Here is a 24,252-nt window from a genome sequence, read left to right on the forward strand (position 1 = left end):
CAAAATCTTAGACCTGTCTGCTGTGACTGACTTGCTGACTGTCGGTCATCCAGAAGCATGAAGCTGGTGGCTTTGCCAGCTAAGCACATCTCAATTTACCACACAGCCACATCTCCACACCACATCTCTCTTACCCCTCTCCCCACATGCCCAGCCTCCCCACCTCTCCTCTCCTCAGGAGCCCAGCTCTGGAGTGGCCGTGTGCCTGAGGTTACCATGGTGAACTGCTCTTATCCCAACAAAGAGCCAGAACAAATTGGGCTGAACTCACACATCCTCTCTCTCTCTCTCTCTCTCTCTCTCTCTCTCTATCCATACTCACCCAAAGACCGTCTCCTACTTCACTAGAGGGTCTGCTTCTCGGAGGAAACAGCCGTTGAACTCTGACTTTGAGTGCGCGCTAAATTCAAAGTGCAGGCTCTGCGTAAAACTGGAGTAAAAGCAAGTCGAGATTTCCCCATGATTTAAGACAGCTATGAATATATAATCCACGACTTGTCAACTCTTAAAAAGTTACAGTTAACCTTTTGACGCTCAGCTGGTCGCCAGCGAGCCAAATAGTTTGGGACTTTCCACAGCTGATGTTTTGTGAGAAGGGTCTGCTCCGAAGTGATGAAAGTGATCGTTCGCATCCAGGTGGATCAGTAACTGCTCGATGAGATCGAGTGACCTTTCCAATGGGTGGAACAGAGATTCTGTGTTTACTTGCTAGTTTATGCCAGGTAAGAGAATATCCATCATGCTTATGTATCTTCCCAGGTAACCGTTTTTAAAGGTGCTGAATTGACGCTCTCCATGTGTGTGTTGTAATCTGAGTTTCTCTGTGCTGTGTTTGCACAGCCGGGGCGACCCTGCCTGCATGTTAGTGCATTTGTGTCATTTAGTTGTGGACCAATGGCACTGGCTAGCACACGTTAATAACTGCTCTGCACTCCGCTTATATGGTGCTTACTACTGATAATGCCTTCCCGACCGATGGTGTCTTGGCTCTGTCAGCACTGTTAGCTTCTAGCCATCACCATGTTGAGAGCCGTATGGAAAGAATCCCTCTTGAGGTACATTGTTAGCTTCTGTGACACATGTTACTTTTACACTTCCTCAGGTTGTCTTGCTGACCTGTGAACAGCATTTAAACCCTGTTGAGGTTGAAGTTGTATTTCAGTCCTTCCCATCCACAAAAGATTCAGATGCCTACTCAGTCACCTGCAGGACTGCAAGTAACCAGCTGGTAAGAACAATGGGATGCTTACTCTGGTCCAGTTTCATTCATTTGAGTTTATTTTTATAACTAAATTAATGGTCACATCTCTGCAGGTGTATGTGGAGCCCATCCACCATTCAGCATGTTCCCCTGAGTGCAAAATGTCATTACGATTGGTTGAGGACCCAAGAGGATATAACATCTCACTGACAGCCAGCAGAAGTGATACTACTCTTGAGGCAAAGACTTTTCCCTTCAGTGAGTGTCTGTGAACGCTGAACAGCACTTTTCTGATGTAGAAAAATAACATGCTTGATAAGTGTTTGGTATAATGCCTATTGACATTATTGTGTTTCATCTTGTCTCTACTCCTTCCCTTCTATACTGTATATGTGTCCAGTTCCAGTCTCCCTGTCCGCCCTTCATGTTTACAGCACGACTACTACTGCTCTCCTGATGTGGAAACTTCGCAAACAACAAACCCTAGCCACCTTGAGTCTACACAACACTCACACACAATCTGTCACGCACATCTTCAACATAAACTCATCAGAGACAAACTCTCAGTACACAGTGAAAGGTCTCCAGCCTGGCACACGCTTCAAGGCCAAAGTTGTGGTCACTACGTTCCTCAAACACCTTAATATGACCCTGAAGCAGAGACTCAGCATTGATATTGAAACAGGTATTGTACACATTTGCTTTACCACAATCAATTCATCATATGACAACAATTTCATCATCTGCCTTAAAAAAGACTGTATTAGTTGATGATAATTACTGTCTCCAGCTCAGTGCCCACCTGGCTGGTTGGCCAATGGGAGAAGCTGCTACACTGTGAGAAGGACGGGTTTGACCTGGACTGATGCCCAGCACAGCTGCGGAGGCCTGGCAGCCGGAAGTCACCTGGCTGATCTGAAGACCGTGGAAGATTTGCTTTTCAAATCTTCTCACCTGCTGAGCCACAACCTGCTGCTGCTATGGACCGGACTCAATGACCAGCAGGTAGCTAAATAATTGCCGCGTTTTGTGACATACCATTTACACTGTCAGAATAGTTCATGTTTCGTTGAGAATGCGCATTTAATAACATTTTCTCACATTTGGGAATTTTCATGAATAACTTAGCATTTTGTAATTTAAAGAGAGATTTGTCCAGAAAACCTACTGACTAAATATTTACAAGGTTACTGATTGAGAAGGCATGACTGTTCAGCAGTTATTCTGACCTGCAAGACTGTCAGAATCATGCAGAATATGGTTCTGTAGGATATGGAGGAATATATGGAAAGTGAACTGTAGGACAGTAGTAGATCTGAAAATGTTCTGCAGTATATTTAAACTTCCCCGCTCAACATTTTGTCAGCACTAAAGAGCACTCCTGTAGTGTGCACACCGACATACTTTATGTGTAAAGAAACCTATTCAAAGCAATGAATTATGATTAGTTTGAACAAAAAGGCCAAAATAGTTTTATATTTATAGTGAATATACTTAGGAAATGACTACTCTTTGTAGGATTTACTTTTTATGATTTGAGTAGAATACAAATAAATACAGTTTACATTTCAAAACTGGCCTTTGTAGACAGTTTTCTTATTAGCTGCCTGCAGCGAGGTCCTTACATGTTCGGGTATATCCTCTGTTTCTAAATCATAGACCAGTAAAAACACAGGGGCAGGTGATATTCTTCCAAAGTAGTTTACACTTTCAACAGGAAAAGCCCCAACGCAGCAGTTACTCCTTAAAGAGGAGTTTTGTTTCTGATACTTTCACTTTAATGACAGTCAGCTGGCGATGTCTGTCATGTGTATACATATAGTGCACAATGTCTCTCTTCTGTCACCCCACAGGAGGAGGGGCATCCTCTCTGGTCTGATGGCTCAGCCTATAACTTGAGGAACTCCACGATGTCATTACTGCCAGCCAATCAGACAGACTGTTTTGCCCTTCAGAGGAATGCCACATTGCCAGGATACTTTCTCACTCCATTCTTCTGTAACATCCCCTTACCCTTCATCTGCCATTGCCAGAGTAAATACCTTGTGTAATATACCTTTTATTAACCACATCATTTACTGTGCATACATATATATATATTATATTCATATATTATATTATATATAATAATAATTACACATTTTGCAACATCATAACCCTCAACCTATGATATTGTTCAATCTCAAGGTAAATAGGTAATGCCAAACACTTACTAGTTAACCCATACCATATTAATTGTGAGCACTTCCTTCCCTCATTTCCTTCGTAACTTGTGTCTCCCTCTTTCACAGCCCCTCCTGTCCCTGCCCCGTTCTCCTTTGACCTGGTTCAGGTGACAGAGCAACAAGTACAGCTTTGTTGGGGTGACCTCTCACCCTTCAACTCTCTTAATCTTTCTTCTATTGAGATATTCCTCCAGTACCAAGAGGAGGCAGATGGAGAGTCGGGTCAAGATGAAGAAGATGGAAGCAGGAAGGACAAAAAGGGGGCACAGAGCCTGAGCGGTGTTAGAAAAATCGTCAGGGTCCCCATAGTCCTCTCCTCCAGAGGGGTAGCAGTGACAGGCTTGTCTCCAGGGAGCATCTACTCTTTCACCCTTCGAGCTTCTCATCCTGCTGGCTCCACCTGGAGCTTGGGACAAACGCGAACTGCGCACACTAGTGAGTGTGCTGACACACATAAAGTGCACACAAGGAAGCACAAGCATCTTGTGGTAACAGATGTAACTTCAAAGCTTTATGTTCTCTTCCTTACAGGACCTCTTCCTCCTCAAAATATCACTTTTGGCCCCAGTACCGTCAGTCAGATTAGTGTCCACTGGATAATGACAGATGTACAGTTAAGGCTTAGATGGACCTTTGTTGTACGCTATGTGGACATGTCTTCACGACAAGAGAGCATAGTTGGAAGGACCAATATCTCCAGGTTATCTGAGACTGGTGGGCTGCAGGCATACGCTGCTGTGATTGGAGGGCTGGATTCTCACAGGAAATACAGAGTTGAAGTTTACACCGTCACCCAGCATGGCATAGAGAGCTGTGGACAAGCGCCTGTGACTGTCCAGACTGGTAAGCATGTAACAGGACGTTTTCACAGCAGATATTTGTGATGCCTCTGTTCTATTGTAGTGTTCCAGTGAGCCATGACAGGGTCACAGTGAGCCAACATCCACAATACCAGGACCCTGACATTTTATTATTTACACCTGGGATTTTCCTACTGATTCATGATGATTCATTTTAATTTCTATGAAATACAAAGATGTATTTGGAAAATTTGGGAAAGATACACAAATGAGAACTTCCCAATCAGAAAGTTTCATTAATTCACTGTTATTGCCATTATAGACCTTATTTTTCACCCAGACAGTACAATACAATCCAAGATTTGACTGGACTTTTGGTTGTGAAGCTAAACTTCTTCACAACAGAGGTCCAGTCAGGGGTTTTAGTTGACTAGTCTTTGACTGTCTTCCTGTGATGGTCATTTTTCTAGATACATTTATGATCAAAAGCATTAATAAAACACTTATTTGTCTGCCAAAGTGGATACGTTTCAGATGTTTTCAAATTTACAGTATGTAATTGTCCAAACAAAAAACATGCATGGTTGTGTAATACAGACTTTGCTTTGACTCAGGTTAGCTGACAACAAAATAACAATCTCCTTTGTGCCTCTTAGCGGTGAAGGCCCCTAGTGGTCTGGTGGTGTTGAACACAACAGGAGATCTGACAGTCTGCTGGACCAGTTCACCTGATCACCCACCAGATGGTTATTATGTCACATCCCACCCACCCATATATCCCACTCTAACCTCACTGTGGATAAACCAGACCAGTCCTGGTTCACACTGGGCACGTCAGTCTGTGTGTGTTAATTTGGGCACATTTACTCCAGGTCAGACTTATGAAATAGGAGTTGTCTCTCTGAGGGGAAAGGACAGGAGCAACAGGACCAGAATCATACGCACCACAGGTAAGAGAAACAACAATACTGCCTTTAAAGGAGAGGTTTATCTGAAGCTAAGATAAGGCCTCAGTAGTTAGAGGTAGCCAGTGGGTATCGGCCAGAGTTACAGCTTTTTTAGATTACATTTCTCTTTTTTTGTTTTTTTTCCCTGTTGAGTTGCAGTGGAAGGACAGTGATTAAAAAGAAGGGGGTTGTACTAAACTGGCTTCAAGCTTCAGATAAACTTCTTGATACACAGACAGAATGAGGACTGCGGATTTAGTCCCCCATGGCCAGTATGAACAAAAGGAATGATTACAGCAAGCAAAACATGTTTCAATATTAATTTGGGCACCTGACCTGAATCAACCTATCTTTTAAACTTTTATCGTTGTCTCTTGTTTCTCCCTCTATGTCTAGATCCAATGCCAGTTCAGGTAGCAGTCCCCCTTTCAGTGGGCACAAACTCTGCACAACTTTACATCCAGCATCCACATCTGGGCCTGATTGATGGGGTGAACGTGTGTGTATGTCCAGGATTGTGTGACAGTCTGTGTGAGGGACTGTGTGGGAACACATGTCACTGGTACTCCCTGCCTGCTGGTGTTCATATCATAACCCTGAGCAACCTCAGTCCAGGATCAGAGCACCAGCTCAAGGTGTACAGCACAAGCCGAGAGCAGATGGGACCACCGTACTACACCCGCCCCGTTAGAACAAGTGAGTTGCCTCTGCTAATACTAGTACTTAGTGGCGGCAGACACATTCAATTTGCTGTAGTTGAAGGTGTTGGTATAAACATTTGGGCTTATATTGACTTAAATGATCTCACAACATAGTGGGTCCTTCTCTGTTAATGCATTTTAACCTGGAAAAGGCCTCTCATCACTTTTTCTCTTCAGGATAGCACTACTCTATCTATTTAATATAATATATATAATTTGGCATCAATTAAAAGTACTTTTTCACATCTTTATCTATTGCATTCACTCTAATATTGGCATCACTTTACTGGTTAACTGTTTGATTTTCTTTTGAAAATGTATGTTCTCAACATGTAGCGATCGCAAAAATCTATACCATTTAGGACAGGCCTCAAGCTATATGACAGATGTTATACTGTACGATATATTTTGTATCTTGTTTTGAGACTGTGTGCTTCTTAAGACAGACAGACCCCTTTGTGACAAACCCAACATGAAGCGACGTTAAAATAAGACAGTGGCATAATCTTTAAATGCATTTTTAAAATGTTTGTTTGAGAAACATATATACTACATATAAACATTTACAGCATGTGGCGTCTTTCATGAAGTTGTTGCCAACTTTCTATTTCATTATTACTGCAATAATATATCATGTATAAATTACATGATCCCCAGGTTTAAAAACATAAAATTAACAACTATTGCTCAACCAAAGTTAATTGGTATTTTCAGTATGTTAGAAGAATAACTACAGTGTAGGATATGGGTTTTTGATTTTAGGTCTGGCTACTCCTAACAGAGTGAGGGAAGGTGTGGTGACAGATTCGTCCATAGAGCTGCGTTGGGATCCAGCACCAGGACAGGCTCACAGCTACGAGGTCATCTGCCTAAACTGTGACCACTCACAAATGGTAAACCAAAAAAAGGAGATTTTACTTTGAGATTCATGATGGTCCAAGTTTATTTCCTCTCAGCCACTGCATTAGCAAACATTGCATCAGGAAATACAAAGGGACCCATATAGAGTGTGTATGTTATCCAGTTTGAAAAGGTCTATACCATTTCTGTGCTACAGGTGCAGAAGGTGTTCAGTCAGAGCGCAACGTTTTCTAGTCTGACTCCAGGCAGAATCTACCACTTTGCAGTACGAACAGAGAAGGAGTCCTTCACAGACAGTTCCCCCGTCACCATCAACATCACTGCAGGTAAGCGCACACATACACACACTGCTCAATCTTTCTATTTTAACTAACTATGTGGAATGTTTTTTATACGCCAGCCCCCAGCCCAGTAAAGATGTCTCTTGTGAATAAAACCACATCATCCATATGCGTACGTTGGAGTATGGTCAGGGGAGTGGCGAGCGGACTCATCCTGTCAATCAAAAACAGAACATTCAGTCAAGAGCTGATGATTTCTCATCAGGAGGCCAGGTCAGTCTCACTCTTGTCAGCCAATGCACAAATTATTACAGTTTTATGAGACTGTAATAACAATCACCAGATTAAAACTTTATTTAATAACAACTCAGTGCAGTTGTAGTGCAACATGGATTACTCAAAGTCTGTGCTTACAAAACAGTGACTGCTAGAGCTGTGTGTTCACAGATCTTACAGCTTTGAAGGCCTCGCTTATGGAAGCCAATATACCATTGAAGTGATGAGCACCAGCGGGGGAAAAAGGAGTAAACCTGCTACTATGATCCTCCATACAGGTAAGTTTAAGAGTTTGAGACATATGCAACACCGGGACCAAAGACTGGTTGTGAGTGCCCACATTTGCATGTGAGAGAGAGAGAGAGAGACAGAGAGAGAGAGAGAGAGAGAGAGAGACAGAGAGAGAGAGAGAGAGAGAGAGAGAGAGAGAGAGAAATTAGTTGGAACACAAATTGAATGTAGCAGGAAATGTCTCGTCAGAAGAGAGACAAAATATGCAAATAAAACTTAAAATACATATGATTATAGAAGTTTAAAATACATATTCAAATTCATATTATTCTAAAAATTAGTAGTATTGCTTGTTAATTGCTTGTTTAAAGTGAACCTATAAAGTTTTCAAAGAGTTTATATTCACACGTGTATTACCTATAGTGACAGATGACGATGATTATGAGTCAGTTCATGAATGGTGTCTCATGCTAATGGTACTCTTGTCTCCAGTCCCAGAGGTGCCACAGGATGTGACTCTTTCAGAGCAGGTAGTGACGTCTGTGTTTGTAACCTGGAGACCACCGCCAGGACAGGTGGAGGGGTACAAGGTAAGACATGTAAAATACTTCAGCTGTTCAGTTCCAAGAAATCAAAGTAGGAGAGACAGGCATTACAGGTCGGTATGCCATAGTAACTTCCAGACAGATGTCAGTCCACATTTGTCTTACACACACGTTCCTCAAAATGTGGACAAAGAAGGCCACATGCGTCAGGTTCTGCACTCACCTGTTGGTTACTTAGAAACCGTTGTCAGCACACCACAGATTTGGTTACCAGCCCTTTAAAGATGTATGACCTCAGTAGAGCCACGACCAGGGAGAATGACCAAGCACATTACATGCACACACAATACCCACCCACATTAACAAACATAAATAAAAGACATCAGTACACAGAAAGGATTGATAAAGCGGAAATGTGGTATGTTTTTGCGGCCAGTAATTGAAACTTGGGACTTTTTTTTTTTTTTTTTCTCAGCTTGTTTTTGGCCTGCGGTCTGTGGACAGGAAATCATGGATTGAGGTTCTTGTCCAGGACGCACGTTATGAGATCAGGGATTTGATCCCGGGGTCAGACTACAGTGTCAGCATTCAGAGTGTGCTTGGCTCAGACACCAGTCAGGCAGTCCACAGAGAGTTCAGCACACGTAAGAGATACTCAGGCATACAAGCACACACACACACACATACAGAAACAGACCGGTCTAAATTCTGTGCAGTATTTCAGAAAGTTTTGTCCTGCCAAGATAGAAAAAGCTGTTTGTGATTCCTCAATGCTTAATGCCCTCGAAACACATAAAATAATGGAATAGCAGCTAAAGAGATGAAAAACAAAGGTGTAAAGTTACAAAAACTGTGTTCCAGGCCCAGCAGGATTATGCGCTCTTCATTTAGGCCACATGAACTCTTCTTCTGTCTCTGTGAGCTGGGACAGTGCGTTTGGAGAGTTTGACTTTCACAGAGTCACTGTGGCCAACACCTCAGGCACAACCACGCACACCGTACCCAAGGAGGAACAGGTTGCCGTTGTCACAGGGCTGGTGGACGGCTGCAGTTACAACGTGAGTGCTGAGAGAGTCAGAGGAGTGACAGCGGGCAGCGCTGCCTTTCTGACTGTAACCACAGGTAGACGATATTACAAGGGCTACAACACTACATTAATATCAACTAGCCTGATCACCCTTTCATTGTGTTTTTTTACTTTCTCCACCTCTCTCACTCGATTCCTCCCTTTATTGTCTTTTTATGAGGGCCAGCACGTGTGCGAGGTGTGCGTGTCGTGAATGTCTCTGCACGTGCATTCTCGTTACGTTGGAAGCAGGCGATTGGGTGTGTGGATCATTATCAAGTCAACCTGCTACCAAACCAGGGAAAGGTCACAGTGTACCCTGCGTGTGACGAATACATTCAGGTACACACACATACTCAACGAATCTCACACACACACACACACTGCTTAGATATAACAACAATGACATTTCTGAACTTACAGTTTCACCTAATAAACTCATTGTAGCGAGTTGGACAATGGGACGGTACAGTTCACCTGAATACACTCAATTCAGTTTCATGAAGATCAGTAAAATGGGAAGAAGTCAGGCATTGTAGATTCAGACATGCAGCTGAGTTATGATACTGAGTGTACAATCTACACACACACACACACACACACACACAAACATGCTTCTTTAGCTCTCCTCCCATTCAACCAAATCCCGCCCCATACCATCTCTTCCCAGCTGCCAGGTGTCAGATACCCCCAAAATGTAACCTTACACACCACACACACAGAGCACAGGGTTGAGTAATAGATCTCATTATTTATTAAGTTGGCCTCATGAGCTCAAGCCTGAATCATTCATTTGCTTAAGCAGCTCTCCCTAGAGAGAGAGAGAGATAGATAGATAGAGACCAGAGGGAGAATGTTAGCCTCGTGCTAATGAGAGGATTCACTCTCCTCCTTAGTTAGCCACAAAAAGTTTGGAATACCTCAAGACCAAGAGCCGTTAATATCCAATTCCTGGACAACTAACCCTGTGACCTTTTACTCATGCCGCTAACCAGCTCCTAGACCCTGGAGTCATTCCTCTTTACCCCAGTGGAGTACCTGTAGACCACCGCTAGCCATTGTGCACTAACACTGGATGCAGCTCCACTGGCGACGCCTGTATCCTGCTGTGTCTAAGCTAAAGCTAACTCTGCTAACCAGCATGGCCTTCTTCTCACGTATCCTGCTGCTAACACTCTGCTTGGGACAGGTACACTCACAGGTAAGAATGCAACACTCTGGCATTGATGTGCACATAGATGTTTATATACTCAGATATACGGAACATAAATATAACATTGTTCATCATATTTCTGGGAGGTAACATAAGGTATGAGTGTGAATTATTGCTATCCAAACATACTAATGTCACAGGTCCAAATGTTTAAAAGCAAAAAGACTGCAACACAGTTCTTCTGTTGCAAAAAATATATTAAGATACAAACAAGTGCAGCCACAAGCTGTCAAAGTAAGTTGCAGATTCTTTTGTAATTTAGTTTTAATCCTGGTTCTATTTTGGGAGATTTGTCAGAGGAGTGCTTTTTTTAACTAATGTGTTCTACAGTAGTGATTGCCAACCAGGGTTATGTGTACATGGAATACTTGTGTAGTTGTCAGGGAGCACTTGGGAAAATTGTAAAGTAGCAAATTTGAAAAAAAGATAATTAGATTTAAAACAAGAAAACCCATACATATTTCTGTTTTGAAGAAAAATAAATACTTGAAATAATTAGTCTATTAGTTGATTGACATAACTTTTTTCAAAGCACTGAAACAAGAATTACCTAAAATTATCCAATTCAAGGTTCACAATTATGAAGATTTGCTGCTTTTTCTTGTCTTACGTGATAGCAAACAGAATATCTGGAATTGGACTGTTACCAAAACCAGCAGTAACAAATTGCAATTGCAATACACACTTGCATTGACAGTGTTAAGTCACATCCTGTTCGAAATCAATAAAAAAAATTGATCCCGTGTTTTGTTTTTGTTTTTGCAGGCCGATGTGGTGAATGTCACTCCAGGGACACGATACAGTGTAACGGTCACAGCAGTCTCCTCCTCCTCCAACATCAGCCCCGGAGTCAGCCGCATGATCAATACTAATGAGAGTGGTGGGTCGTGCAAACGCTGTTTAGTGTTGTTTGGATGGGTTTTGTTTTTGAGTGTTAAAGTGCCATCAGGTTCTCGTCTGCCCTCTGCTGTTTAATTCAGTCCCTTATAGCAAACACACACACCCACACACACACACACACATCGAGGGAAAGGAATTAGTACAGTAGGTGTGTGTGTGTTTAATTCCTCTTCGGTAACTTAAGCCTGGGCTTTTGAACCGCAGGATGAATGGGTCTCCAGTGAATGTCATTGAAATGCCACTACTGTGTGAGGGCTTATTCATCGGAGTTCGGCCTCAATCGGACTCAAACCCACACACACACACACACACACTCACACACACACACACCCGCGCACATACACACACTCGTAGGATCAGTCCCCACAGACAACAACACTATTCTTCAAATGACTGTGGTACTGTGTATGGTTGAGTTCTGTTATACAGAAGTTCTGTACCAAAATATCTGTGTTGTATGTTTGCTGTATTTATGGTGTGGAACACAGTGGACGATGTGGAAAGATACTCTTCTGTTCTCTTCTCTCCTTCACACACTTAATTTCTTCTCCTCCAGTTGCGGACCCACCTTTAGGCCTAGAAGGAGAGGCCGTGGGCTCCAATGGTATTCTTCTCTCCTGGACAATGCCACCTGATGCCAACAATATTGACGGATACGTCATCAGGTAATTCATCGTTGCCGTCTTGAAAAACTGTGAATTATTTTGGTCTATTGGTGGGAGTCCACAAAGGTTGTGAGTCTCAACAATTCAGGAGAGCTTTGTTGTCTCTGTCAAGAAAATTGCAGTTCGCAAATCAGGCGCTGACTCATCATGAGATCATGAAAATATAAAATGTGAAATAAACAAATATTCAAATCAAATTTAAGAAAAAAGGACAGTCAATAAAGGAAAAAAGGCATCAATATATATCAAATAAAAATACTGAATATCATAGAAATATATAATTTAGAAATAGTATGTAAAGAAATATAAATCTAGTGTAACAATTTAAAAACAATTTGCTCTTGGTTTCTATATACATTTAGGGCTCTATGTGTATTGCACAACTGATACTTGTATTTATTACATGCATGGGAATGAGCCTATTGAAGTGTTTTCAGGGGTGGAAGAAGTATTCAAGTCCTAAAAAATATTCCATTACAAGTTAAAGTATTCAAAATCATGTTATTAGTAATATTATCAGCAAAAGTATACTGAAAGTTACTGTGAGAAATTTTTAACTGATTATCAAACAGTCTCAATTTAGTACTGATGCTTCTATATGACCTACATAAGTAAACTAGACCATTAGCGAGAAGATTTTCTATTTTTATATGCGTATTCTTAATGCTTGTAATTGATGAACCGGGTCGGATTCTGCTCAAAATCAGACAAAGTCATGCAGGATCACCAGAAAGTCCTTCAGCTCAGACTCCAGCGAGGCCTGGCAGCGATCAGGGGAGAGCGAAGGAGAGCGCCCCGGCCCGGCAGCGGCACCTCCTCCAGTTAGGAGCAGAGCTTTGCATTGCTGGAGGGAAGGGAGGCACAGGAGAACCAGAACTGACTGTCAGACCCTGCTGCAGTACATTTTCAGTTTTCTAAAGGGAGGCTGGTGCTCGGAGATACAGTATCACTGTTGTCCACAGGGACGCCAAATTCGACACGTAAAGAAAGTTCTTTGTAGTAGTTTTAGAAAAAAATGGTCAAAACAATTAGATTTGCATTGAATACACGGAGAAATATTCTTGCAGCACTGGCAGATTTTTAAAATCTTTTTTATAAGAAAATAATCCTAGACTAGGATTTAGACTTTAGACTAGAATCAAGTTCTCGACTTGATTCTAGTCTAAAATGGCCAGAAAAGACATATTTCTTTTACTTATGCATTAGGTTTATTAAGGAGATAATAAAAAATGTGAATATGTTAAAAGTTCCCTTCTAAAATATGATGAAGTAGAGATAGCATAAAAGGGAAATATTAAAATGAAGTACCTTAAATCTATGCTTAAATACAATTGTTGAGAGTCCTTCATCCAGCCCCATGCTGTACATAAATGTATAATGTGAGTTGAAAGATGATGATCTTGAGAGTGGATTTCTGCCTGTAGATACAAGGAGGTGTGTCCCTACCCCGATCCCACCTTCACACAGGTCACCAAGTACCTGGACGCACCTGAGACCCTGCTCACTGACTTCACCTCAGGTTCTACGTACCACATTGAGGTAGGATATGCAATTCAAGATTTATTCTTTATGGCCATTAAGTTGTAGCTAATAGGAATTCACTTTGGTGAACTCACATCACATAACCGGACTGAGACATGATAACCTAATATAGACTCCGATATCCAACGAACTAAGGTGTATCTCAGAACAAACATATTCCTGGAAACTGTCCTCCTGTACTCTCATGTGGACAGATCCCACTGGACCGGACTATTCTCTTGATCTGGCTGAATACTGGTAATTGATCCGTCCTGATTTCATTATTAATCAGGTAAACAGATCTATGGATCAGCCATGGCTCTTTCCACTGTCTGTTGTCACTGAGCTTGAATGCGATCGTGCTTATTAGTTTTCAGAATTCATTAACCCACAATGACCTTAATACAAATGGACTCTGAGAGACTGTCACACATCATGATACCTGCACATTCTGTATTTATGTGTACGCCTTTATGAGTGTGTGTGCTTGTATCATATTACTACTTTGAGTGTGTTGACCCACTGAGCCGTGCAAAGACAGACCTAAGAATGTTATATTCAAGGTAATATTACCTGAGCGGTATAAATTGTAGATACTGTAAAGTATATGATTTAGTCAAGTATTGACTTTTTATTTTAGGGTTATTATCAGGCAATATAGACAATGTCTATTCTTATTCATTACACAAACACAAAATGTCTAATTCACAGAGTCATTGGTTCGACTCTATGGTAATTTTAGACTGTAGTTTTTGACGAGGTTATTTTGCATTAGACTGTCCAAATGCCGGTGTTGTGCTTGCTCTCGAAGCATGATCCTCTGTAGGTTGATTTTCTAGAAGTATTTGCATTAGGAAACATTTTAAAGCCAATTACAAAAACTTGACATTGACATTTATATTTTTGTTAAATCTGCAGTGTTGTTCAGTATAAATATATAGTAAATAAAAGCTGAAGATGGATGTTTCAAGATAACGTTTTGGATGTAGCATTCATTACAGTCCATTTAGATGTATTCCCACTTTTGCCTGATAATCAGACTTAAATTGGCATTCAATTTTTTACGTCATTATTAATTTATTTTTCATTCATTTTGATTTATACAGTTTAAATCTTTGAGAATATCAAAGATGTAGCTGGCAATTCAGAGGCTAAAGGTCTGTTTACATACTGTTCACATACCTGCTGTATAATGTTATATCATGTTCGTGTTTTACTCGGATCACTGAATCACCTCTAGCATAGTGTTGTTCCAGTTGTGGTCATTGCCTGAGATAAGCACCTAATCTGGATCTGGTGACTGCCCTATTGACACGAACATGAATTAATCATCATTAAGTAATACCAACTCTCTCTCGCTTGCCCCCCCCCCCCCCTTTAGGTAGCAGCCACATCTCCAGCTGGAATAGGAGCCTTCAGCAAATCTGTATACATAAAGACCGCTGAGTCCCGTGGGTGTTCATGCACACACTTGCATAATGATCTCAAAATCTGAAACAGTAATTTGTGTATACAGAGTATTGTTTGTCTATGTGTGCATCTCCTGCAGCCCCTGGCCTGGTGACCAACTTGACAGCGTTTGCTTCGAACCACACCTTCGTCATGGTCACGTGGTTCCTGCCGCACCGCATCAACGGCCTCATCACGAAGTTTGCTGTGAAGGCTAAACACGCTCGTACTGGGCAGACGGTCCGCACGCTGGAGGTCAAGGCAGAGGACATCATGACCGGAGCACTGCCTCACTGCAATGTACTGCATTATACTGTCACCTTCTGTCCTTTTCATTGTTATTGTGAAATGTTTTGTTTCTGTCAGGATTATAGAAGCTACCAAGGCACAAGGCTGACCGTATGTACAACATACCGCTAGCTAATTTTTTTTCTCATATACCTTTCCCTCTGTGTATGACTTTGTATGTGTAGGATGCAGCAGATATCCTGTCCCGAGCGACTCTCAGTCCCTTGGAGATTACAGCATCGTCTTCACCCATCACCCTCTCCGCCATACCCCCTGCAGCCTCCTGGAGTGTGCCCATATCAGTAGGAGTTGATCAACTACGACCTTACACTGCCTATCTATTCGAAGTGTCTGCCTTCACCTCTGATGGAGAAGGACAGATAGCCTCCACTATGGTCCGCATGCCAGAATCAGGTGTGAAAAAGAGGCAAACGAGGCTGTATCTTTTGTTTGATTTTTTAAATCTTATTAGGATATACAGTATGTATTGCATGTATGAAAATCTTTATTTATGTGTTTGTGTATGGCAGCCCCAGAAGACCCGCCACAAAACTTCTTCATATTGAATATGACGTCTAGATCGATCTCCGTGTCCTGGGGCTCTCCCAACATTATCACAGGAAGATTCACCTACGTGCTCTACCTTTATGGACCTGCCGGTTATTAAATATGAACTCTTGAACACACGTGCATTCATGCATATACAGACTCAAACTCTAAATTGATAAAAATCCATAACATTTTCTATTTCCTATTCATTGCAGGATATTTGTATGAGAACAGCACAGGAGACACGCGGTTTGCTCTGACAGGTTTGACCCCCTACACAAGGTACACGTTGGCCGTCCGAGCCAAAGCTGCTGGAGAAGTGGGTCCAGCAGCGCAGGATGATGTAATTACACATGCCGAAGGTGAGACCACTCATTTTTTATTTAAACATATGTTGCATGTAAGGATGTTTTTCTAAACACATTTTTGGAAGGGGAAAGTAGACATTGAATCACACACTACTACAGAAATGTCAAGGATAACACAATAAAGTCCTATACATACTTGCATGCTTAGGGGTGTGTTTTGTGTGCTTCTGTCTGTGTCTGATTCTCTCTGGCTCTATGTGTGTTTGTGTGAGTAGCACCCGGTGCCGTGCAGGACTTGATGGCAGAAGCTGAAGATTCAGTTTCAATCCGTGTGGGTTGGAGAATCCCTGCCCAGCCCAACGGTCCAATCACCCACTACAAAGTGCAGGTTCTTGTTGGTGACAGTTTGCTGCAGGACATCACCCTCTCTGCAGAAATGGTAGGCCAGATGTTACAGCTATCCAAGCCACCGTAAATGTATCCCATCACAGCTACTACTGTTAAAAATTAAAAATTAAACTCCAGTCAGGCTATAAAATGTAGTTTTTCTTCCTTCAGAATACAACTGGTTTAAATGAAGATGAGACCCGTCCCCCTGATGTCAATAACAATCCAGGGCGACGTAAGAGATCTGCGGAGCTCAATCTGATCACATCACCCCCGACTTTCACCGCCACCATTTCTGATCGCACACTGCCCTCTGCGACTGCTTCCAGTGTCACACACTCTGGACAAAGAAGCACTGTTTACATCACTGACACCGATGCTCAACCAGCTGCTGACCCAATGGCCACTGAGAAGCCCAGTACCAGTTATGTTTCTGCTTCACTCTCTAACAGCCCAAATATTCAATTTACTGACTCTGCAGTCTCTGGGACCTCTGCATTCCCTCTTACCGCTGTGCCGGCTGCTACACTTCCACCCTGGCTGACAAAGCAATCGCATGCTGGGGATATGACCTCAGATTCTTCCGTCTTGTCCCTGACCCCAGGCCAGCTCCGCTTGTCCACACATGATGCATCAATTACGGGACACTTTTCAACACGCAGTGCAGCAGCTTCTGGTACGACAGGTGGGAGAGCACTAGCCCGAACCACTGCTTCTCTTAACTGCCTGCAGCCCTTGATACAAGACGGGTTCCAGTGTTTATAAGTCCTGTGTGCGCATGTGGTCTTGTTTTTCCATCTGTTTTTGTATCGCAGGTGTAATGGTGAGAGAGGAGGTGATGGACGTTTTGTCTGAGGAGCTATCATACCTGGTGTCAGATCTGAATCCCTTCACCGAGTACACGTTCAGGGTCACTGCTTCCACAACAGTGGGAGAGGGTCCTGCAACAGATACCACTGAGAAGACAAGGGAGCAGGGTGAGTAGTCACATTACATTTATTTAGCTGACTGCTTTTATCCAAAGTTACTTGCTATAAGTGCAATCAACCATGTTGTTACATACCCAAAATGTGCATGAATCATGCAAGTACATGAAGTTCATCTAATTTGCTGTTTCTACATCAAGTGCTGAATTTAGAGACTGAAGAAATAGAGAAATTCTACGGCCTGCAAAACCAGAAACATTCTTTGTCCCTAACAATGTCTGTATGTGTTTAGTCCCTAGCTCAGTGCTCCAAGTGTCCTATCAAAACATCAGCTCCACCTCCATACTGGTGAACTGGGTCCCACCACTTAACCCCAATGGGAGGATCACACATTACACTGTCTATGGCCTCAAACTGCACAGTTATCAGGCCCTTAACTGGTTTACTAACGGTACCAGCATATTAATAACAGGTAGAGTAACCAACTTTTCTGCAGAGCTCTATGCAGTCATTATAATCATTATCATCATCATGACACAGATCTGATTGTAAATATCTCTTCTAATATATAGATTTGGACAAGTATGCTGGTTATAAGCTACGTGTAGCTGCATCTACAGCTGTGGGAGAGAGCTCTCTGTCGGAGGAAGATGACATCTTTGTTCTCACCTTAGAGGACGGTATGTACTTAACACACACTGTATACAGAAACAAGTATTCAAGTGTTCAAAATATGTGTTTGAATATGAGTGGAAGTAATGACAATTAGATAATGAATGTTTGACCAAATGAAATGCCAATAAATCTCTCATTGATTTAAAAATAATGGAATTAAAGCTGTTCAGTCAAACTTAAGTGACAATTTGTGCAGCTGTTAAACCTTGTTGGATTGCATGCACCTCACACTATTAACAATTCAGTCAGTAAATGAATATCAGTGATTAGATATGACGTTTGATAAATAAACTCAAATATTTCATATGTAGTTATTGAATTACCAATATTCAATATGATGCTAGGTCAGCTATATTATTTGGTCAATGATTTTTCTATCGCTTCCTCAGAGCCTGACTCCCCCCCTGTGAACCTCACTGTGGTTAACACCAGCCCCTCTGCCTCCACACTGGCCTGGTCTGCACCAGAACAAGCCAACGGGGTGATCCAACATTACGAGGTCCAGTATGAGAATGAGTCCTACTCTGCGTTAATGAACACGTCCTCTAACTCAGTCACTCTGATGAACCTGAAGCCATTCTCCTACTACAACGTGTCTGTGAAGGCGTTCACGAGTTACGGACATGGCAACCAAACGTCCGACACTTTATACCTGCTGTCCGGAGAGGACGGTGTGTTGATGACTGCACCCACCCATGCACACAAATACACACATATGAGAGCCTTTAGTAACACCATCAACTGTTCAGATTTTAAAAATAGTATGTTCTCTCTTCAGTTCCTGGCAGTCCTCCGTATGGCATTATGTATGAGTCGGTCAGTCCCAGCGAAGTGAACGTGACCTGGCAGCCTCCTTTGATGCATAACGGGGTCATTACCCAGTACAGTCTGGAGCTGTGGAATTCCAGTCACTACCTCAACCTCACCTCCCCAACCAACTACATCCACATCACGCACCTGAGGAAGTATGCACACTACCGCATCAAGGTGCAAGCACACACGCGTGTCGGGCCAGGAAACTACAGCAGCGAGCCGCTCAACATCACCACACTGGAGGATGGTGAGAGGGACGGGTGGGAGAGAGCGGAAAGGGGAGGGTTTGTTTTTCAGTTCCAGGACACTGCACGATTACATCATGACTGAGTTCGAAGGGCGTCTGATTAAATCTGACTTTCCTCCCGTCTTTTCATCCTCAGTTACATCTCTCTGTCTCAGCTCATGTTAATGATGTTACTTCACAGGTATTTGATGCCATGTGCTTTCCAGCAGGACTGAGAAGCACAAACAAGTCATTACAACTAACCAGTTTTTCATTTCAGGGCACGTTCCCGAGGGACCATATGAGGTTCCATTTTGCCCAATGCAAAAACAATCAGTTTTGTCTTTTGAAAACCCATATACTCCTGTTTGTATTTTGTTACTTGAAAGTGTTTGTACTGCATCTCAGCTCCAGATACACCTCCTCAGTTCCTCCACGCCAGGACGTTGTCAGACTATGAGGTAGAGTTATCATGGCAACCACCACTTGAAGCCAATTCCGACATACTCTACTACATCGTCAGAGTTTGGTGAGTTTCTTAATCTGCTTTTGTCTGTGTGTTTGACTCAAAAACATAAGTTTAAAAAGAAAATGGCCCACATTGCAACATTAATGGTCGCTCTCTTTGTCAGGAATGAAACAACTGAGCTGTGGCAGAATGTGACACAGACATCAGTGGTTATTAATGTAGACTCAGAGAGTCGCTACAATGCCTCTGTCTCCAGCTGGAGCAGACTGGGAGATGGAGGAGTGTTGATTTACATCAGCTTTACCACCACCGATGCAGGTGCTGAACGATTGTTAAAGAATTTTGGCAGATTTTTTTTAAGTCATCCTCACATTCAAAATATTTGTGACCATGCATTTGTATGAGGTTTATCCCACTAACTGAACATGTGTCTGTGTGTGCTTCCTGGCTCTCAGAACCATTTGACCCCCCGCAGAATGTGACTTTTGCAAATGTGACTGCCTCCTCCGTCACCTTGCTGTGGCGCCCGCCTATTGAACCTAATGGAATCATTGTTTACTATACTATTCATTACTCTAATAACAACACTGTGGCTGAGCAGGTGAGATGCATATACTGTACAGAGAATATTCAGACCAGTGACAGATTAAAGCTGCACGAATCAATATTTCCATTTCACAAAAATGGGTCAAGCAGTTAGAACTATCTATTAGACTAATTGGTCATTGTGGTCTTAGTCAACGAAGATTTCTTTATTATTTTAGTTGTTTTTAATGCTTTTCTTCATGATGAATGACACATTACCAAGGAACTTCTGAGCACAAGATTCAAATCAGTGCTTTTGTTTAATTCTTCATAGAAAAACAACATTTTTAAGATCTATCAATGAAATCAACTAATTGATTAGTCGACAAAATCGTATGAGTGTAAGACTATATCTGTAGATTAATACTTTTTTTGGTTGAGGGACAGCCCAAAAAAATAGCTATATGTAATGTGAAAGGTGTCGCTCGTGGTCACGAACCTTCAGAGAATTATCACTGAACTTGGCACTTCCTGTCAGCCATACTGTGCAAAGCTTTTGAGCGACTTTTCACTCATTGTTTTGGTTTTTCAACCTGCAACTTGACTGGTTTGGTTTCCTTGCACTGATATCAAAAACCTTGTTCCAGCAGCAGGCAGTTATTTTCAGTTTAACTTGCTATACGCTACCTGCTCAGCACCGAACAGCAAAGTTCTAGATGGTGAACATAGTGAAGCTGATAGCAGCTAAAGAGACCAATATTTCTCTCAGGAGTTGGTGGAGAGGACACAAACCTGACTCCAAATAAATGCTAATGTTGCTTCTTGTCTGCTGGATTTTTTTAAATGAATAACTATTAATAATGCATAGTACTTTATTGATACTAAACAGCCTGTTCTGCAGCCTCCGAGGGGCACACAAAACAATACTGCGCTAAAGAAAAGATCAGAATAAATGAGTGGTGAAACTTAATAAATGTGGATGTTTCCTGATGGCTTGTGGTGGACCAACACCTGACCAAGACACTCAATGCTGGGCTTTCCTCTCATTTGTTGATCATCTGTGTATATAAAGCACACATTTTGCTCTTGATTAAATTTGTATTTCAATGTCTGAAAAAAACTAATGCTCCTTTTTTCTCCACAGAGGGTTCTTCTTTCAGACTTACCTGCACCTGCATCTCCTGATTCAGCTCTCTCCTACACTCTGACCCGGCTGATTGGGGGAACAAACTACACCCTGTGGATGACCTCCAGCACAGTGCAGGGGGACGGAGGGGTCCAGAGCGAGCCACGTAACCTGTTCTTACCGGAGGACGGTCAGTTAGACGCACACACTAACACGATTCCATATACACAAATATAAATAAGTTTAAAAATAATAGATATAAACATGAAATACCACACATAGTGCCAGATAATTATTACATACAATGATTCAACATACAATGATTCACCGGAGGGTGAGTCTGCACCCTTTTTTCAAAACTTCCAAAAAGACAATTACATAAGAACTCTGCGATTGAAGATGTGACTTTCAGCCTGTTAGTGAAAGGGGATAACAGTTAGTCTGACAAACTGGCTCTGTTTTTGTCCGCCTGTGACACTGCCTTGAAGACAGCCAGTTTGTGTTTTCTTTCGCTAAGCATGCCGAAAGTTTTGGGGGATTAAAAAAACAGAGAGAAAAGAGAAGAGAAAAAACAAAGCCTGATGTGCTTTGAGAACGTTTGTGCTGTCCATTGTTGCCCCAGAACCTAAATTTGTATTTAATATTTAGTTGTACTTAGTCTTTTTGATACCATCAGTGTAAAAACTGATCTCTTTGTTTTTATGTTATTTTGGGAAAAATGGTGCAGACAGCCGCCACAGACTTTGTCACACACAGTTCATTTTTGTACATTGTTATTTTCTCGCTAACATAGTATTCACTGTCTCTGAATGATCACTGCTCATACTGACTTTGTATCTCTGCCTGTGCTCTAGCTGCTCCACTCTCAGCCAAGCACCGGATCTTCAAGGCACCATGTCTCTCCCGCACAGCCAAGCCCCCTGCTAGGCTCAGACCCACACACATCCACTCACTCATCTTATGGATCTCTCAAATTGTATCTCCCGTTTTCTCCTTCATCTCCACTTTTTTTCCTCTCTGTGTACCACGTTATTTCTGGAGGGGCTGACAATGAACAGGATGAGTATTTTCTCCTCAACTCCTTTCCTTTCCAAGGTTTTCAGCGAGCTAGTTTCCCTCCTAAATCCCTCTGTATGTCTTTTATTTTGTAGGATATTGTTTCTGTTCACTGTGCTGGTTTACTTTGCTGTGTTTCTGTGTTGTTAAAGTGATGTCATGCCATATTGTTCTATGTGATGTGCTGTTGTTGATTTTGTTAATTACAACAATGCTGCCAATGATTATGAACCTGCTTGTGAAAATTATGACGATGTCTGGTGCGCTGTTCATTTTCCTTCAAATGTCACTGTGTGTTGCTGATTGATGCCATAATTTACTGCCTCGTAGTACAATAAACGCATCAAAATGCTCTAGGATTTAAACCAGTGTTGTCACTGCACGTTAATAATAGTGACACAGTTATTCTTGTTTAATCCTTTAGTGCCAAGTGACTCAGTCCGAAACCTGACTGCTCAGATCTTCAGCTCCACAGCCATCATCGTCAGCTGGGACCCTCCCATGGAGCCGAACGGCCGTCCCAGCTACCTGCTCACCTTACAGGAGGCTGGCATCCCCCCAGACATATCCAACCAAGGGGCTCCAGCTGTCAACAAGACCATCAATCATACCACAACTGACAATATCTTCCTATTCACCAGACTCAAGAAGTATTTTCCTTATGTGTTGACTGTTACCCCTGCAACTGGTGCTGGCGCTGCCTACAACCATACTAGCACAATGTATCTGAGAACGGATGATGATAGTGAGTTCATCTACATAAACGTTCACTTCTGGAGTATGGTTCATGTATTAATTGTTAAACCGTTTCTCATTAGTTCCTAGTTCGGCTCCATTGCTGGTGTCCTCCAGGAATCTGTCGTCCTCCTCTATCGCAATGGTCTGGCAGCGCCCTCTGGAGACCAACGGGAAGATAACAGAGTATACCCTCACTCTGTTTGGCCCAGGGGGCTCCAACACAACTCATACCCCCAGCACCTCATTCATCCTCACAAACCTGCTTCCATACACAGCTTACAACCTCACTATTACTGCTGCAACACGTAAAGGCTCAGGGCCTTATCTGCTGGTGCAGCTGCACACCGATGAAGGAGGTTAGTTTGAAATTGAAATTGTCTCTAAAATCCTAATTAGATGATATTTATTCATGAAACTATGGGTGTATATCTGCTGTCTGTTTTAGTCTTCCTCTCTAACTGCCTCACTTTGTGTTTCAGGGCCCATGTCGCCTCCCCGTAACCTGACTATATATAACCACACAGCATTCTCTGTGTGGCTGAGCTGGGAGCCTCCTCTGGAGCCCAATGGAGTGGTGATACAGTACGGCTTCAGGATCCGTAACCTCATCACACACACGGTCACACATAAGGTACCGGTAATTTCACACACCGAAAGCTTCTCCACAATAACAACACTCCCACTCACACACACTCCAGAGACACACTCTGTAAGAGTCCACACAGTCACACTTACGGTAGCTCTAATTTCACATTCCAGATACCATATAGCAGTAACATTATACATACACATACATGCACGTATGTGTGCTGATACAATAAGATATTATCCACTCCAGTGATCAGTATTGGATGATTTAATCTCCATCTAATCTGTCGTTTTTTTTTATGTGTGTGTGTAGAATTCCTCCGGTCCGTCGACCACAGAGTATCTATCAGGCTTCAGGCCTCATAGCTCCTATGAGATCAGTGTTTACAGTTACACCAGAGTGGGCCATGGGAATCAGTTCAGCAGCCCAGTGACCTTCACCACTAACGAGTCAGGTAAAGTACACACTGTCTGCCCAGAAGGGATGTTTCACTGATGTAGGTCACTGCTCACAATTTTGTGGTTCAAAATTGGTTTGTACAGTATATTCAATTTGAAATACCCTATTTGTCCTTTAAGGGGCTACTAAAGGAAAGCTGCTTCACTGACATAAAAACACACAAAAAACACAACTTTCATCCACATGCATCTAAAAAATACAAAACATGACTAGTCCATACCTGGCCAACAGTGTAC

The 24,252-nt window shown here is 42.3% G+C and overlaps 1 protein-coding gene across 1 annotated transcript in view; it reads left to right on the forward strand.

Annotated features, from left to right (window-relative positions):
• Positions 1 to 659: 659 nt before the first annotated feature.
• Positions 660 to 24,252, forward strand: part of ptprq (protein tyrosine phosphatase receptor type Q) — a 35,725-nt gene continuing 12,132 nt past the window's right edge. Inside the window, exons 1-41 of the mRNA XM_031860934.1 lie at positions 660 to 722; positions 1,103 to 1,228; positions 1,315 to 1,459; positions 1,602 to 1,886; positions 1,992 to 2,206; positions 3,055 to 3,235; positions 3,493 to 3,861; positions 3,958 to 4,269; positions 4,883 to 5,176; positions 5,570 to 5,869; positions 6,637 to 6,767; positions 6,932 to 7,061; positions 7,136 to 7,289; positions 7,464 to 7,570; positions 8,016 to 8,113; positions 8,544 to 8,712; positions 8,930 to 9,190; positions 9,316 to 9,476; positions 11,113 to 11,227; positions 11,804 to 11,912; positions 13,337 to 13,451; positions 14,815 to 14,884; positions 14,983 to 15,182; positions 15,356 to 15,584; positions 15,701 to 15,829; positions 15,935 to 16,081; positions 16,303 to 16,466; positions 16,586 to 17,099; positions 17,230 to 17,391; positions 17,633 to 17,812; positions 17,913 to 18,020; positions 18,405 to 18,686; positions 18,794 to 19,075; positions 19,463 to 19,583; positions 19,687 to 19,841; positions 19,979 to 20,124; positions 21,193 to 21,364; positions 22,655 to 22,975; positions 23,049 to 23,324; positions 23,448 to 23,599; positions 23,870 to 24,011. Coding sequence (XP_031716794.1) covers positions 678 to 722; positions 1,103 to 1,228; positions 1,315 to 1,459; positions 1,602 to 1,886; positions 1,992 to 2,206; positions 3,055 to 3,235; positions 3,493 to 3,861; positions 3,958 to 4,269; positions 4,883 to 5,176; positions 5,570 to 5,869; positions 6,637 to 6,767; positions 6,932 to 7,061; positions 7,136 to 7,289; positions 7,464 to 7,570; positions 8,016 to 8,113; positions 8,544 to 8,712; positions 8,930 to 9,190; positions 9,316 to 9,476; positions 11,113 to 11,227; positions 11,804 to 11,912; positions 13,337 to 13,451; positions 14,815 to 14,884; positions 14,983 to 15,182; positions 15,356 to 15,584; positions 15,701 to 15,829; positions 15,935 to 16,081; positions 16,303 to 16,466; positions 16,586 to 17,099; positions 17,230 to 17,391; positions 17,633 to 17,812; positions 17,913 to 18,020; positions 18,405 to 18,686; positions 18,794 to 19,075; positions 19,463 to 19,583; positions 19,687 to 19,841; positions 19,979 to 20,124; positions 21,193 to 21,364; positions 22,655 to 22,975; positions 23,049 to 23,324; positions 23,448 to 23,599; positions 23,870 to 24,011 — 7,774 coding nt within the window. The 5' untranslated portion in view covers positions 660 to 677. The remainder of the gene's footprint in view (positions 723 to 1,102; positions 1,229 to 1,314; positions 1,460 to 1,601; positions 1,887 to 1,991; positions 2,207 to 3,054; positions 3,236 to 3,492; positions 3,862 to 3,957; positions 4,270 to 4,882; positions 5,177 to 5,569; positions 5,870 to 6,636; positions 6,768 to 6,931; positions 7,062 to 7,135; positions 7,290 to 7,463; positions 7,571 to 8,015; positions 8,114 to 8,543; positions 8,713 to 8,929; positions 9,191 to 9,315; positions 9,477 to 11,112; positions 11,228 to 11,803; positions 11,913 to 13,336; positions 13,452 to 14,814; positions 14,885 to 14,982; positions 15,183 to 15,355; positions 15,585 to 15,700; positions 15,830 to 15,934; positions 16,082 to 16,302; positions 16,467 to 16,585; positions 17,100 to 17,229; positions 17,392 to 17,632; positions 17,813 to 17,912; positions 18,021 to 18,404; positions 18,687 to 18,793; positions 19,076 to 19,462; positions 19,584 to 19,686; positions 19,842 to 19,978; positions 20,125 to 21,192; positions 21,365 to 22,654; positions 22,976 to 23,048; positions 23,325 to 23,447; positions 23,600 to 23,869; positions 24,012 to 24,252) is intronic.

This window comes from Anarrhichthys ocellatus, unplaced genomic scaffold (assembly GCF_004355925.1).
Source record: "Anarrhichthys ocellatus isolate YVR2014 unplaced genomic scaffold, GSC_Weel_1.0 scaffold2, whole genome shotgun sequence".
Taxonomy (NCBI): Eukaryota; Metazoa; Chordata; class Actinopteri; order Perciformes; family Anarhichadidae; genus Anarrhichthys; species Anarrhichthys ocellatus.